Source organism: Ictalurus furcatus, chromosome 18 (assembly GCF_023375685.1).
Source record: "Ictalurus furcatus strain D&B chromosome 18, Billie_1.0, whole genome shotgun sequence".
Lineage (NCBI taxonomy): Eukaryota > Metazoa > Chordata > Actinopteri > Siluriformes > Ictaluridae > Ictalurus > Ictalurus furcatus.
Window position 1 is genome coordinate 13,987,304 of NC_071272.1, and position 16,270 is coordinate 14,003,573.

A 16,270-nucleotide genomic window follows, 5' to 3' on the forward strand; every position below is an offset into this window, starting at 1 on the left:
ATATTGTTAATTAGAAGTTAACTTTAAAATGTTTATTATTATTATAGTTGATTGATGATTATTATAGGTCTACAGTATATAAACATTTAAAAATGACAAATAACACCTTTGAAAGAAAAAAAAAATCAAATGGTATCAATATAGATTAAAATTAAATGTCCAATCAGGAACTTTTTACCGCAATAATGGATATGGTTAGAGATGTTCACTGATGCAAAATATGGTAAAACGCACCAGCGAATTCCCATAAAAGCATGTTTATCTTGATATATGATATCATATTGCCCAGATCTAGCCCTACACAGCTCCTGCTTTCTCACTACTACAGCAAGGCCATAGTGTGCACCTAGTGTGGGTAGGCACGGAGTATGACTCAGGTTCTGCAGTGGAGTCGAGATCCGCACACTCATTAGCCACATGAGGATAAGAGTTAATTACAGCTATGGGACATGCCTGAGCCTTCCTCTTTTCTCTGTAATGGGCCAGCTCAGCAGTGGAAAATGCTTGGGTGAGCCATACGCACATCATTACCATGGATGTGAGGATGGATCACACTGCGCTAAAAGGGAATCCCTGCAGGCCCTGTTGAACCTGCCTCCCTGATTCCATAGATGTTTCCGTCCACTGGAGGGCATTGCATTTCAGATTAATTCACAGCACAGCCTGCTTTATGCTGGGGGACCAGTGGAGATCCACCAGCACAAATACAGATGACTATGCAATGCAGGCTGTGCTACCTGATGGAACGTTACATAATGGAACATATGCAATCAGAGGCGCAGGTTGGGACTCTCGGTGGTGAGGTTAATTACAGCTTTTTACTATGGCAGCAAATAAACATCAACTGCAATTAAAATTCAGGAGAACAAAATGCACTCTCCTTAAATCATGCCGAATTATCAAATCAGAAAAGAAACAATAAAGAAACAAGAAAAAAAAAATAGCCTTTTGTGTTTCCCTTGGAACTGTTCCTTTGAACAGCCACATAGATTTTATCAAAAGAGGATCTCCAAAGCTAAGGAAGGCTTATAATAATTCATAACGAAATGATCCAGCTGTGACATGCTTCATACTACAGACCAGGCTAATATTTCTTTTATATTCAATGGAAAATAACATTTATTTGATAGTACTTTGGTCAAGTCACAGTCTAGGCTGTGTTTTAATCCATCATTCTACATTGTGACATTGACTTAATCCAATCTGGCAACCTTGACTGCAGATTGAAAATAGTGAGAGTAATAATTTTTTTTCTAAACAGGGCTCTGTGACAGCGAGAGCCGGGTGTATATGCACTTTTTTTTTTTTTGGACTTCTAAACTCCACTCAAGTAGGAGTTTATACACATCACTGAACAGGTAATTTCCAAGAGAAACAAGGGGCTTTGGTAAAAGAAAGCAGGCGAATCTATAAAACATATAAATACCAATGTAACCAGTGCACAAATGGAGTCTGGCATGCTATTTACAACAGAGAGAGTAAATTTCAATGACTTAAAACCAAGAACAGCAAAACAGAAACATAGACAGTTTCAAATTTTCGAATGAAGCACGTGACAAAAGACACAGAGACAGGAAAACATGAGGGTAGAGGGCAGAGAAAGTTACGGAAGATAGTAAAACCAAAGGTAATGAAAGAGTGGAAAGGACATACATTGCTGGAAATCCAACAGTTATGCCCCAAAATAAGGAGAACAGGCTATTATCTGCAGCACTCGTCCACGTTTTTTTTTTTTTATGAACAATCTTTATGAGAGCTTGGAAAATTTTCCATTACCTCGACTGCTCATTATCGTGTCCCCTGCCATGACCCAGCATCCAGTTCCACATCAAAACACCATTTCATCTGGTGTTTGGTAAACAAGACTGTCGTTTAAAACGGATGACGTCTGACAGCATAATCACGCGCGGAGGATGGAGGCTTTGATAAGTGTATGTGCGTGAGTGGGGATGACTAGCAGGTGACACAGCTTGGGTCTGAACTAGCCGGGTGGATCGTAATTACGCTCTTAGCCCTACTACCCAAACAAATTCACTTGAAGCTGTCCTCTTGTTTACTAAAAGGTAAATAGCAGGTTGTCAAGGTTTACGTAAATCCCCCGAGTCATACTGACCTAAGAGCAGGACGATCAAAAAGGCCGCAGGTGGTCAGCTTAGAACTTACGCACACTTCTCCAAATAGAGGAGAAACAAACTTGGGATACTATCGCCAAAAAACTGTTTATTTATGCCATGTTTTTATTCAAAGGAACACTGTTGGGTTTTTTTTTTCCAGCCAAATTTCTAGGAATACCTTAAAGTGACAGTAATTCTACATATTTCCTTGAACTGTGAAAAGAATGGAACATTTTTATGTTTACTTGTAAGTCACTTTAAAAAGAACTCTAAGGGCAGTTGTTGGTATAAACACATTTATGGAGAATGTTTCCACGAATATGTTAGTTAAAGGTATTTGTAAGCTTTGTCCTTTCATAGACAGGAGGTTATGTGTTTACCAACACAGACTCGTAAACACAGAAGAGGTGACATTGATACTAGTTATGTAACTTGGTGTGTCGGAATGAACAGGTAAGACGTGTTCTAAACAGATATGAATATGATTAGGAGGCTCACTATTCAGGCAACTGGTCGAGACTCGATGCATGTCCTGGTCAGGGACATGGTTGTTTAAATTAGGCCACTAGTTTGTTTATAATGTATTGTGGGAAGGACAACTAACTAAATTTGTTAGGTACAAACAAAACCAATAACTGCTTAAATTGGATTAAAAAACAATCATGCAGACATCTCTAGTTGAGACCAATTTTGAACCTGAGTGATGTAGCTGAGGTTGAGGAATTGTCACAGCCAGAATTCCAGTCAACGTTGACAGTACTAGCATTTCTACCTCTGGGTTTTTCCCAGTGTTTTCCAGTGTGTCCAGGTTTTAAATCAGATAGTGGTAATGTGTTACACCCCTAATAGATACCAAAACCTGTCCCCAATACCTACCCCAGTGATAAAAAGCTTATTAAAACTCAAGACCTTACATTTTCGAACCAAATTCAACAACAGACTCCTATTAGGCAGTTTGCATTAAACAGGGTTCCTGTTCTTTTCCCATCTATAGTAATCGTATGTACGTTACAGTATCAGTAAATAAATAATATCTTGAAAAAACTTTAAGTATCTTCAGTCTGCTGATGTCGATCCAGCACTTTCTGCGTGCATGAACAAGATTGTTTTCGGTTTCATTTAGAGCAGTAAACAGTTCCATCTGCGTCCTCTTAAAAGAGCCACTACAATCCCCTTGGTGCTTTCCCCAACAGAACGAGGGCTGCAGATACCGATTCTCATGCTGACACTAGGAAAAAGGGGTTATATTACTACACAGCAAGTGCTGACAGACAGATCGATCTGTTAATCAACATGTTCAATTGTTTTAGAGTCTGTCGCAGAGAAAGTGTATGTCTGAGAAAGATGGAGGTCTGGCGAACACAGCTGGATATACACAGATCTACTTAAGAAGAGAATCAGGAAGGAAGAATTGTTCCATACCCATAAATTCAATCCCAAGAGACTCTGCCATGACAGGAAGGTGATAGGTAGAGGGAGAAAAACACAACAGAACAAAGTTTAAGAGACAGATATTCCAACACATGTGCATTGCGTGAGTGGCGTGAGAAGGGTGAGTCAGGCAGTAAGAAAGAAACAATGTTGTAGCCGAGTGCACGTATAAGCACCAGAATATTATGTCAACAGCGAGCTGTTAGAGCATGCTGGAGCATGCAGGCATGCCATGCACTTCCCTATAGGCTAAAAAGCACTTCTAGATTAACAGGTAGGAAATAGAGGGAATTGTCATAAGGTTTATTATGTTATTGTAGGAAGAACTGTAAGATTAATTTACTATTTTATGTGTGATTAACCATTAATGTCATATTAATGACAGAGAAATTAAACTGTATTTGTATACAAGAAGAATTCAGGGATGCATGAATGAATGAATATACATAAATTTTTACAACTTAACAATCTTACCTTCTGATGCACAATTACAGATATTACATACATTTATAGACATGAACCATTTGGCTGATTTTTTTTAAAAAATGTTAATCGTTACTTGCGGCGAATATTTAGAACACTGTTATCTATTAATGAGAACATGCTGTTACAGTTGCTGTACATAGTTAACTGTATAACTCAGAAATTCTCAGAAATATTTGGGTTTCAGTTTGTTGCTTAGTGTGTAATGCTGTGCTTGATCAAAAACAGCTATGATTTATATTATGTTTACCACAATTGGAGGAGCACAATATCCACTGTTACAATCAGGATAGACTGCAAAGTTTACAAAGTATACAGCTACCATATACATCTTATTCTTCATCTTAGTTTAACTGTAAGAATGCGAGTTGCACAATATTATCCCACATGGACTTCCTGGATAAGTGTGTACTCTGTTTAAAAATCCCATAACATGCACTATGACTATAAAGCCTGCCTTCAAAACTTGCCAGTGCCAGTGCACCATTACAATTGATTTAATGTAGTCTTATTTTAAAGTGTGAAGTTGCACAAAGTTATTATGACCAAAAAAACTTTTTATTTACTGGACATTTGTTACTGATTAACATTGGTAAGCTTCTGCTGAACTTATACCATTCCACCTCCACTAGTTTCCAAGATATTGGGTGAAATCCAATTCCATTTCAGTTTCAAATGTTAGCAGTGTCCCAATGTAAGAATACCTGTAGCCAATCAGAAATTAGCATTTTCTGTGGTCATAGTACAATCCAAATTCGTTGCAAGTGAATATTTAATTAAATATTCTATAAAGCATAGTATTGTAAAGTATTGCACAGCATTGTTACGGCAAATGAGTTTGCATGCAAACTTTGAATGGTTCCGTGATGATGTCACGCTTTCCTATTTTGGGACCGGGGAAATTGATTGGATGATGACAGATGTGTCAGAGCAACGCGCACCCGTTTCTATTGTCCCATCCCACAGGGCGGCTGGGGGAGGAGTTCATCTGTCTACCTTAACAGGATGGATGAACGTACGCTGCTGTAAATTTCCACAGCTGTTATGACAACATCTGGACCAATGTGTGGACCTATACCATCTTGAGTACCTGTTTCTGTCCATTTGATTGAAGCCAATTAAGCTTCCACAAGGCGTTATCCAGACAGTCTTACCGTCTTGATTTTTCTACTTGGCAGGCTGGAATAATGAATCATGTCAGTTGTGATGCAGATTTTCCAGAGGAGGATGGTAGTGCTTGTGTTTTTCATATAGAATTATCTGCATGGTCACTGACAGTAAATACAAAATGATGAACTTTCCATAGAAGTGATTTCATGTCATTCGTCTGTTAGACACGAAGAGCAAGGATCCTCTTTTCCCATCTCCGATGTTTCAAAATGCTGCCAGACACATTACACAGGGATTTCAATCTGATTGCATCAACAGCACCAGTGATATTCTTAACCCCATTGAAGGCCTGTATGGAGGTGTTTTAGGTGCAGAACAACAATGTAGACATGAAGATGTCTCTCACTGTTACACCACAAGATCTTCCACTCCAGACCTCCTAACTGTGCATAAAAAGAAAGACCTGGCTTTTGACGGATCATGAACTAACAAAAGATAACGTGTAAAGACTTGATAGGTGACCTGAACAAAGGTAACCATTCTGCTTTTATAAATCCCACATCGACATAACCTGACATGTTAATAGCCCCCATGTCAAATTATACCATTCGCTGTGTGCCATTTTGAGTGCCTCCTCGATGTCATTTCATAAATTATACCTCCTTTATTCTTTTATTTGGAGAGGAAATCCTGTAAGCTCCTCATCCTCGAAGGTTTGTTTACATCCATCCTGACGTGATTTATCTGCTGTCCTCTTGCAAATAAGCATGTGTTAACACCGGGGTCATGTTGAAAGGTAAACAGTGCCAGCATAGCAACGCTGATGAGAGCACAAAGCCATGGTTCTGTATGAACATAGGCCTCGTGTAAGAGCCAATAGCCCACGGCCACGAACTGTCAAAGCCAATTTCTCCCTCTGCTCCACCTTCTTCTGGGACTAATTCTGCAGTTGATGGACATGTAAGAAAGGAATAGTGGTGTGTATTGGAGTTAAAGCATGTTACCCCAGGGAAGAGATACTATTTACTATCTCTGTAATTAGGGGGATGGTCTAGGAACTGGAGGGGGAAGAGGGGGGGAAGAGGGGGGGAAGAGGGTTTCTATGAGATTTTCCCCTGAAGGGAAGCTTATATGAATAAAAGGAACTCCAATGGTGTATTCCACACAAATGAGCTGCCGTATACAGTGGAATGGTAGGAAAGCTTGGTTATTTTGCATTTTTTAAAATCCACAATATCTGACTGTCCTTTCTTTCAATTGATGACGACCACAAATTCAAAATGCTTCTACAAAGTGCTTTGCGTATGGATGTCATGGCCGTAACAACACTGGCATGTTCGCTTAAATTAATTAGAAACATTTGGTCTAGTATTCAAGTCTGAACAAGATGATGGTTGAACCATAGGACATGACTATACTTGGGTTCCAGTCATGCACATTTGATGAGTATTCTTCTTCAAGTCTGAGGATTATGACATGCTGTTATTGGTTTTCACAGTGGGTGGCTGTCTGGAAAACACTCTAGTGTTGTACACTGTTAATGAACTACTGTTAATTCTGTCACAATGTCTTCTTTACAGCTTAGGCAAACAATTCAGTAAGGAATCACTATCTACCTGTTTACTCAAAACTCAATTAAGGGGCGTCTTAGGTGAAAAATTCTATCAATAAACATTAATGCAAAACGTTTTTGTAGAACACATCCCTTCAACCATTCAGTTAAAGCTGTTTTCAAATGAAGATTTAGACCTATTTATACCACAGGGCTGCTGAATACTCAAATCTGATTGGTGTTAGAAGGTGTTAATTAATTTATTATAATAGCACACAGTAGTACACAAGGACTTTATCAACAGATTTGAAATATGAGTGTAATTGTTGATATGGTGACGTTTTCTGTGAGGAGGAAATTATTTAGCATTTTTGCATGGCATCTCCTGTGTATATACTTTGTAACAGTCAGAGGTAAAGCTGTTCCTACATAGGAAAGTCTTAAGAACAGAGGACTTTGTACTTACTATAATAGATAACATAACAAGCTGCTTTTTTTTCTGGTCATATTAACTTCAAGAGAGAGAGAAAAAAAGTCTGGCGAGTGGTATCAGTGACTCACACTATATCACACCACCCCATTTGATTATTTTTCTATAACAGCATACTCTGTCATGTTTTATTGTTTTAATGATTCCTTTCACATGGGACTACTTACTACTTTTGGGAAAGTGTAAGTAACCACAAATGCTTTATTTTATTTATTTATTTATTTATTTTTATTTTATTGTATTGCTCTACAGTTGGAAAGTTAAATAACATTACATAAGAACAGAAATCTTTATTACATGCCTATCTCATCCTATTCTGAATTTTTAGTCAGATGTTCTATTCCTTTTTTCTTATAAGGAAAAGTGTGGAAATTTTTGTTAAGGGTAACTGTATATACCTTACAAAAGCAGCAGATAAGGATTAATTTGAAGAAATGGTGGAGTATTTCTTTAATCAAGGTAAAAGTTGAGGTACAATATCTATATATTATGCATAAGCTGTCCAGATACTTATATATTATATTTATATATTATATATGTTTTTTTGCAGTTTGATCTCACACAGAATGTATTTATACATGTATTTAATATATAGTTAGTATTTGTTATTTGTTTTAATGTATTTTAAGATGCAATGGTGCAATTTCTTGGTTACATATATGTTTGCAGAACTGCATACACAACACCAATTAGTAATCTAATAATGGCTTAGCATGAAAGTATATGATTCTCCTTTAATGAAAAACATGCAGTCATACTAGGTACCATGCGTATGATTTATACTGTTAACTAATTATATGATTTTTAATTTTTTTAAATGGGAAATCTATCAGTAAAAGGTGATACATGGAGGGTCAATCGGTCAGGGAATGGGATAACACAACTGACTGCGTCTGTTAGAATGAGTAGCAGAGCATCCACCATTAGAGCGTAACAAGGAGCTCATAACACAGCAGCTCCTGCATGCAGAACTGACAGACAGAAGAAGAAATGGACATACGGTAGAAACTGGCCATAACGTAGGTTTGACAGCGATCGCCAGTAAAGTCATTTGGACACCTGATGGAAGGAAACAAAACCACAGAAAGGAGAAAAGAGACAGGTGGAAGGAATAAAAACATAAAGAGAAGAGAAATGCAGCAGAAAGAGGTGCAAAAAAAGAGAGAGAAAGAGAGAAGAAAGCAGAGAAAACATGAAATTAGAACAAGAGCAGCACCATGGACCGCAGAGGCCAAAGCATCCCACTGTCAACACCTCTGGGACACAGGACAGGAGGGACACAGAAGTGGTGACAGCGGGACACCGGTCCTCTGTGTGAAGCTGCGCTTCTCAAGTCAACATACTTTCACTAGGTTTGGGCATGCGCAGCCGAAGGGGCTCCGGTTGCAAGCACCGCGGCCCGAAGTATCCACTCGGACATCTGGGGGGAGGAGAGGGGGACAAGATGACATAATAACACATATACATTACGCATTCTTGACTTCATCTGGTTGATCTTGCACACTGAATCAATATGTTGGCCATTATTTGTTCACTATGCAATGTAATCAGGGCTTGAAATGAACACCTGTTATCTGCTAAATGCTGGTAAGTTTGGCACTCGCTGGTAATGCCATTAATTTACTGTTCATGTTGGTGGTAAATACCTCTCACCAGCCACTTTAATAGGAACCCTACAGGTCAAGCGCTTCAATTGCTGTTCACATTAAACATCAGAATGGGGAAAATGTGATCTCAGTGACTTTACAACCGTGGTGAGCAGAAAAGCATCTTAGAAAGCACAAAACGTCAAACCCTGAGGTGGATGGGCTAAACCAGCAGAACACAACATCAGGTTTCTCTCCTTTCAGCCAAGAACAGGAATCTGAGTCTGCAGTGGGCACAGGCTCACCAAAACTGGACAGTTGACGATTGAAAAAAAAATGTCACCTGGTCTGCCAGCAACAACCAGGCCACAGTCAAATTCACTGAGATCAACTTTTTTCTACCATTCTCATGTTTTTATCATGAACTGAAGTTCTTAACTTGTATCTGCAAATTGTATCTTGTATCTTGGAAGTTTAAAATACCAGGCAGGCTCCTGGATTCAGAAAACAGTTAACCACATGAGTGGTGGCTGGTGAGCAAGAAAGTGCTTCATTTCAAGCCCTGATGGTAATGTGCAGAATGTAAAATTTGGAATTATGCAGTATGTCAACATTTGCTGGCAAGACTTCTAAGCTAGTTGTGAGCCAATGTGTGCTCATGTCAAACACAGAGCTGTGATTCTGACATGATTTCCATTCATGCATTTGATTGGCCAATTATTCGTATTGGTGTTGTTCTGGTAAACAAATTAATGCTCATCAGTGGATAATGAGCATTACTCATGTTTGGCTATTGTTTTCACAGGGCTAATTTTGCTAACTCAGTCGGCACTGATGAATACGTCTTCAATGTGCAGGACAAAGATAAAGGGCAAGCATGTTCTCTTTAATCATGGCTTGATCTGCCGAGCCTCCTTCGCTCAACTTGCTCGGCATGGAGGAGGCTGCAGATCCACTTACCGTGCGGCTCCCTCTCCCAGGACCCTTTAATTAACTATCTCAGTGCTCTCTGAAGTGAGATGAGACACGGGACATGTAACCTACATGCAAAGCCTTTAAGGCAAGTTTATAGGGTGTGAAAAAGCCTGAAGATGGAACCTTAAATCTTTCTCTTAGTTGTTCTAGAGCCATGTCACAATCTGGTATACTAAGAGCTTGGACTGTTAGTATTTAACAGGGAACTGTCTGGAATCCACAAGAGCAAAGGAAGAGCTCTTAGTCCTGAACATCACCTATGGTTTCTGCAAGCCACCACACACACACACACACACACACACACACACACACACACACACACACACACATAAAGAAGTAACAGGTACATGCTTGTGAAGGTCTGAGTTCACTGAGGAGCTGCACTCCCCTATCTTCAGCCTCTTCTTCTCCAAACCAGAACAAGATGTTCACAATACACACTAATCTTTCCAAGATGGTCCATACTGGATCTGTGCAAACATTTTGTTTGCCCATGTTCTAGTGAGTCTGCTTGCCCAGCAACTTCTCAGGATCCTAATATTTACACAGACGCCTGTCCACTTCATCAAACACTACATGCAACACTGATACTAAATGTCATTCCTTTCTTCTCTCATCATATGCTAGCAGGTCTTCTCTATCATACTCCATCCTGAACCTCTGACCCATGCTTCATCCATCTTAATCAGATATGCATGTGCGTCCCTATACAGTGAACCAAATTTCCATTGCACTATATCCAATGGTGGAAACAGTGAGATATATCAGACATCACTCTGTAATGAATGGGCTTCATCCAAGAGCTAAAAGAGAGGAATATGGTCTGGCATAGTTTGCTGGCTGACTCTGGGTCACATTAACACCGTGGAGAGTTGGGACCAGCGTCCTGACCCAGAAACAAGGAGTAGTCCGTCCTAACTCAGAGAGCACTGCGACATCTGTGTCCTGTGTCTGACTTTCTTGCTCTGATTCAGTCATATCCTTTAATCATTCGGCCGGCATACATGCTTAACTTTGGTGTTAGGACTAAAGTAGACAATCCTCCATAAATCTTCCAGTTATGGAGGTCTTTCCATCATGGACATTTTCAATCACCAAGCCAAGTTGATCTCAAAACCAGACAGTTTCTGTGCCTAAGATCCACTATTTCAGTAACATTAGCTAGCTAGTATTTGTTATTTATAGCTAGCTAACTTGTTGTAGCAGTCTAAAATTACCATTATTGATGTCTCTGACTAGCAAACATGCATCATACTTTACTGTAGTGTGTAAACAGCTAATGCTAGCTAACATTACTGTAAACAGTCTGATTACCTAACAAAGGCCTTTGCCACGGCAGATATGTCTGGCTTGGAGTTGATGCGACTCTCTTACATAAACCAACGATAACAACTGATACCGCAGACTGATGTTGATTCACAGATAACTTTACCACAAAGGAAATCCAGCAGCAAGAACGACGTGAAATACAGCAACGAAAACGATGAGCAGCAAAATAAAACAGACAACAAATCAATTCATTTATTCATGAACATAGTTCATTTTGTCTACTTTGATTATTTATACTGCATAAAAGTGCAGTATAATTTTCCCCCCTTATTACACAATGAGGTATTTTCAGTCGTTTAACGTGCAGATATAGACCATCCATATTTCAATCGCAGCATTTAAAAACATTATGTATATGGTCTGTGAGGATATTTTATAATATGCAATAACGCATGATATATTGGCCAATTCAATTCACTGTTTGCTTGGTAACTGACAGACATTATGCCTGCTACCGATTTATTGTAGAAGTCACAGAAAAAGTGCTCCATTCAGATCAGACAGGTTGTGCAATAGATCTCCGTTTGCCGGACCATAAATCTCCTTGGTTGCTGGCTTGTGTCCTCTCCATATCTCCACGCCGTGTGACAACACTGTCCATGTGTGGCAGGCTCAACACGCCACACCATGAAATACACCTCTGCACCATCACAGTAGGCAAATAATTATGGCCGGGATCATCTGTTACCCCGTGCTTCCCGCTGCAGATCTGCGTGTGCGCGCGTGCGTGTGTGTGTGGGTGTGTGTGTGTAACTTTATATTTCAAAGTGAAAGAAGCCAGGGCATAAATATGAGGCAGGCTGTCTGCTGGACTTGAACAAGATGGCTTTGGGGCAACAATTCCCTGCAGGCATTATCTGCATTATCTGACTTTCTGGACCCATAACTCCCCCGTGAGTGAATTAGCTGCAGCAATTGAGTTATAGCTCCCTCCAATTTGTACACAGCGTATTGGATGGCCGTTGTAGCCATGTCCTTAATGCTTGCTTGCTGAGCAGTATTCAAGCAGCAAGCACACACACGCAGACACACACAGCTATGTGTTCTTGTTTATGATGTTAAGCTACGTATTTCTTGTGCAGTCTAGGATTCTGTAGCCAAGACTTTCTTCCTTACTTTTATACTCCATTCAGAACATGTTGTAATGAGTGACATGCCTTTGCCTCATTTCTTGATGCCTTTTTCCGACATAAAGAAATGAGGGTCATTTGAACCAAAATGAACTAACTGAACTAAAATTAGATTAAATGCTCAAATGTGCATTTAAATTCAAATACCGAAATGAAATACTGAAATTTGTGAAATACTTAAAGTCACATTGATGTAGGCTAGTTTAAGCAGTGCCTCTAAAACAACAAAAGCACTTCAGCAACCTCTATGCCTATAATTTAGTTTTTGTACCATTAGTGTTGCTGTACTTCAACACTGTATTGCTTTCATTTGTTTGTTGTGAACGATATATTCACAGCATTTATATACATGTATGTTTAGATATGCTCTCCTGCACAAACAGGCTCCTGGATCTGGCCCAAACAAACCCTTGTACAGCTACTCGATGCCCTTACTCAGCAGTAGATTGTTTTCATAATAAGGGCCAAAATGCTATTTCGGTCAATAACAAGTCATCCTCAGATGTCCAAAAAGCATCTGTGTGAAAGCCACCTGTGTTTTTTTTACCATTGAAATTGAAATGTAAGCAATGACCCTATTTACCTTCTGAGAGGCCTCGGCCTTTTGTAAATATTTGCACCAGCTCTAAACCAGTGTGACATGGCATTTTGAGGAGGTCTGATACATTTCCCTCCAGCACACTAAACATGTAGGGTGAGAGGCCTATCTTCACTTTGCTAAGCATATCACAGAGAGAGAGAGAGAGAGAATGAGAGAGAGAGAGAAATCACACTCCTCAACATCTGCACCAATAAGTCAACCTGTTGGCTCTCAAACAAGCTTGAGACCAAGAGCGGATCAAGGGCTACTGCTGAAGACCCACAATGGAGAGAAAGGGAGGGAGGGATGAAGGGGTGACTTGGGTAAATAGGAAAAGATGGATTTGATGGATACCATATGTCTTGTGCTGAAGAGGTTGTGTACTCAAAGAAAGCAATTAATTTAATGAGAAGTTCTTAATCATCCATCCATCCAATGATACTCCAACCTTTGAGATGACTATAAATCTAAAAAGAGCAAAATGTGTATGTGTGTGTTTGTGTGTATGTGCAGATATTGTGTTATGGATATTCCATTCTAATTGAAGAAGATAAAAAATAACGTCAAATGATAAAATGAGTGTGATAAAAGGCCAAATTAGCATTCATTTACATTCGGAGATGAGAATGTCTAAAGTGAAGAAATACAGAGTGATGTACAGAAAGCCATGAAGAATGAATGTTGAGCTTCACGCTTAGCTATACACAAACATGTCAGGCTTCATAAATTAAATGTGGGAAAGTAGAAGGAAGAGCAACTCACTTGCAGGAGAGCTGATTTATACCACTGATGAAGTAACACTCGCCGTTGTTCACACAGTATCCCTTCTCTGTCTCGTTGCATCTTCTTTCGTGGCCTGAGCCTGTTGGTAACGCTGTGGTTACTGAGAAAAGACAAACAATTTTCGCGTTAGCATCACAACACCAGCGCAATTGCACGGGCAGGTCTCGGCAAAGCGCTCTGACGGAGGTCTCTGCTGAGAAAGTCATCGTTTTTGAGAGAAATAAAATAAGCAGCCTTTGACACAGTGGCCTATCTGAAGAGATAACATTCATTACATCATGCGGGTCGTGTTAGTCGTGCATAATGGCCATCTTATCCGTCAAGCAGCCTATCTAAACAGCGTAATAAAAACAGCCATTCACTTCACAACAATGACCTCTTAGTCGCCGTCACAAATCTCCTCGCCATCTCAACAGCCCTGATGGCGTCTCAAGATGCTCAATGTGAAAAGATAAACATTTCCGTAAGAGAGAGTAGAACACTCCATGTGCCTCGGTTGATTTAGTATTCGTAAATGGCTTAATGTCTTGCTGTATTCGAGCAGCTCTTCATGCTGGAGTATAAGATGTACAATCAGTTCTGTCTGCTTAGAGAGATGATTAACATTACACACAGTATTCACTTTGGAACATTCTTCTTTATATACACAGAAAGGGTTCTACCTGGAACCCTCTCTGATGGGGAATCCCTTTGTTGTATGGTTAGACCTTCCAAGTCAAACTGACGTGCCAGGCATTTTTAGTTTATACAAAGTAGTGCTTCTAAAACAAAAGAGTACTTCAGAAATCACTATATCACTATATATTTTAATTTTTGTACCTGAAATCTTTGCTCCAGATCACATCTTAAAAAAGCTGTGTGTCATTTTTAGAGCCTACTTCTGCTCATAAGGTGAATGCCAATTGCAATAAACGCAATCCCCTTCTCCCCCATCAACTCCATCCCCATTGTTAAAAAAAGTATAATTCATGAGCTCTAGTTGGTGGACCGTTTCTGGGCAGGAAAAATTTAAACAAAACCCTGAAACAAAGAAACTGGCCGAATCCACTGCACGATAATAAGGAGTTTGATCATATACATTTTTGCTCATATAATAACTCATGGTTTAGAAATGTCTTAACATTACAGACGTTTAATGCACGTTTAATTCCTGGAAAATCTTAATGTACGTATGTACAAAGGAGTCATTAGCAAAGTTTAATACTGGAAGCTTGTGTTTCACTTCAGAAGTAGCTGTAGCAGCTGTTGCTATAATAGCTAGTAGAGGAGAGCTGTAACAGCTGGAGTAGCATGCTTACTGTATAAATACAAACAACTCTGCATATTACAATTAAACTAATACAGAAACTAGAACACATATGCCGCCTTGTTATGAAGCAGCTAGATGGGAAATTAATACAGTACAATACAGTAAGCAGGTCTATAAAAGAGCTGTGTGATACGATTAAGCCGGAATAAAACACCGGATGCTTTTGCAGGGATTTTGTTACAAGTACACGGTTGAACTTTACATATCTGTCTATGGCTTTCATCCAAAAGCTGCTCTCATGGGGCACATGTGTGACTGTTGAATTGAAACAAGAAACAAGTAATGACTGACAGTGGAAGTCGTTTCCTGTTGGCACGTACCAGTGTCATTTATCAGCTATTGTGTTGGGGCAAGAACAGAGATTATCATAGCAGCACACAGCTATTACTCTGTTTTCCAAATCTTTGATTGTTGAAGGACAAACTGTATGGGGAACATATTCTCTAACGATTTACAGGCCAAGTGTTCATGCAGCTGCCTACTCTCCCAAATGTGTGTGAACATGGTGTGAAATTATACTATAATAATTACAGAAAGTGTCATGACCACAGCCACAGACCTGCAAAATGGATAAGACAAGTATACACATGTAAACCCACACACCCTCAGAGACCCCCCCCACATACACACACACACTTTATCCAAAAGATCAAAGCTTTCTATTTTCTACTCAGAAAGCAACAAAAAAAATTTCCCAGTAAATGACACTCTTTGCTCGAGAAAGGTGATGTGTCTTAATGAATAATGTGAACCATGAACATACGTGCCAAAGACGGGTCTCTAATTTCATTCATCTTTTATGCTGCTTAAGGGAAATGTTCCCAGAAAAAAAAGCCAGTAAAAGTCTGTCCCTTTATCTGAGACTGACAGCTGTGAAGGCTGTCAGATATTAAGTCTTCACAAAACTCTTCTCCAGCTCCAGACATTAATCAGCTTGAATTTTCTTTAAAAAAAGACTCTTGTTGCACATGGATGAGTGAAAATGAGCAATAGCCCTGAATATGACGGGAACTGTGCTCAGCACAATGTAGCCTGAGGCAAGGCAGCCAGACAGCAAAGTCACTCAGAAATCCAGTGAAGAACAAAATGCACTGGTATTCTCTCTTCTTCTTCTGTCTCTAAGTGTATAAAGCAGTGACAGGGTTGTACTCACAGTGGAGAAATGACTAGCCTCTCGACAAGAGGAACTCATCATGGACTCACAACAACCACTACACATCTGACTTACTTGGACCATGTGACTGACAATGAAGGAGAAAACTCAGCATGGGTTTTAATGCTAGTGTGTACTCCTCATTTATAAAAGTTAACTGCTTCACACAGCACGGTGGCTTAGTGGTTAGCATGTCCGCCTCACACCTCCAGGGTCGGGGGCTCGATTCCCACTGTGGCCCTGTG

General features: G+C 39.6%; 1 protein-coding gene across 7 annotated transcripts in view; it reads right to left on the reverse strand.

Moving 5' to 3' along the window:
* Positions 1-16,270, reverse strand: part of nrg2a (neuregulin 2a) — a 52,234-nt gene that overhangs the window by 7,594 nt on the left and 28,370 nt on the right. For 2 of the 7 annotated variants that reach the window (XM_053648355.1, XM_053648352.1), the window contains exons 4-6: positions 13,543-13,663; positions 8,181-8,239; positions 3,537-3,560 (exon numbers count right to left, since the gene is read on the reverse strand). In XM_053648355.1, coding sequence (XP_053504330.1) covers positions 3,537-3,560; positions 8,181-8,239; positions 13,543-13,663 — 204 coding nt within the window. Of the gene's footprint in view, positions 1-3,536; positions 3,561-8,180; positions 8,240-8,523; positions 8,601-13,542; positions 13,664-16,270 lie in introns of all 7 variants that reach the window. The other 5 variants (XM_053648351.1, XM_053648350.1, XM_053648356.1 and 2 more) reach the window with 3 other exon arrangements.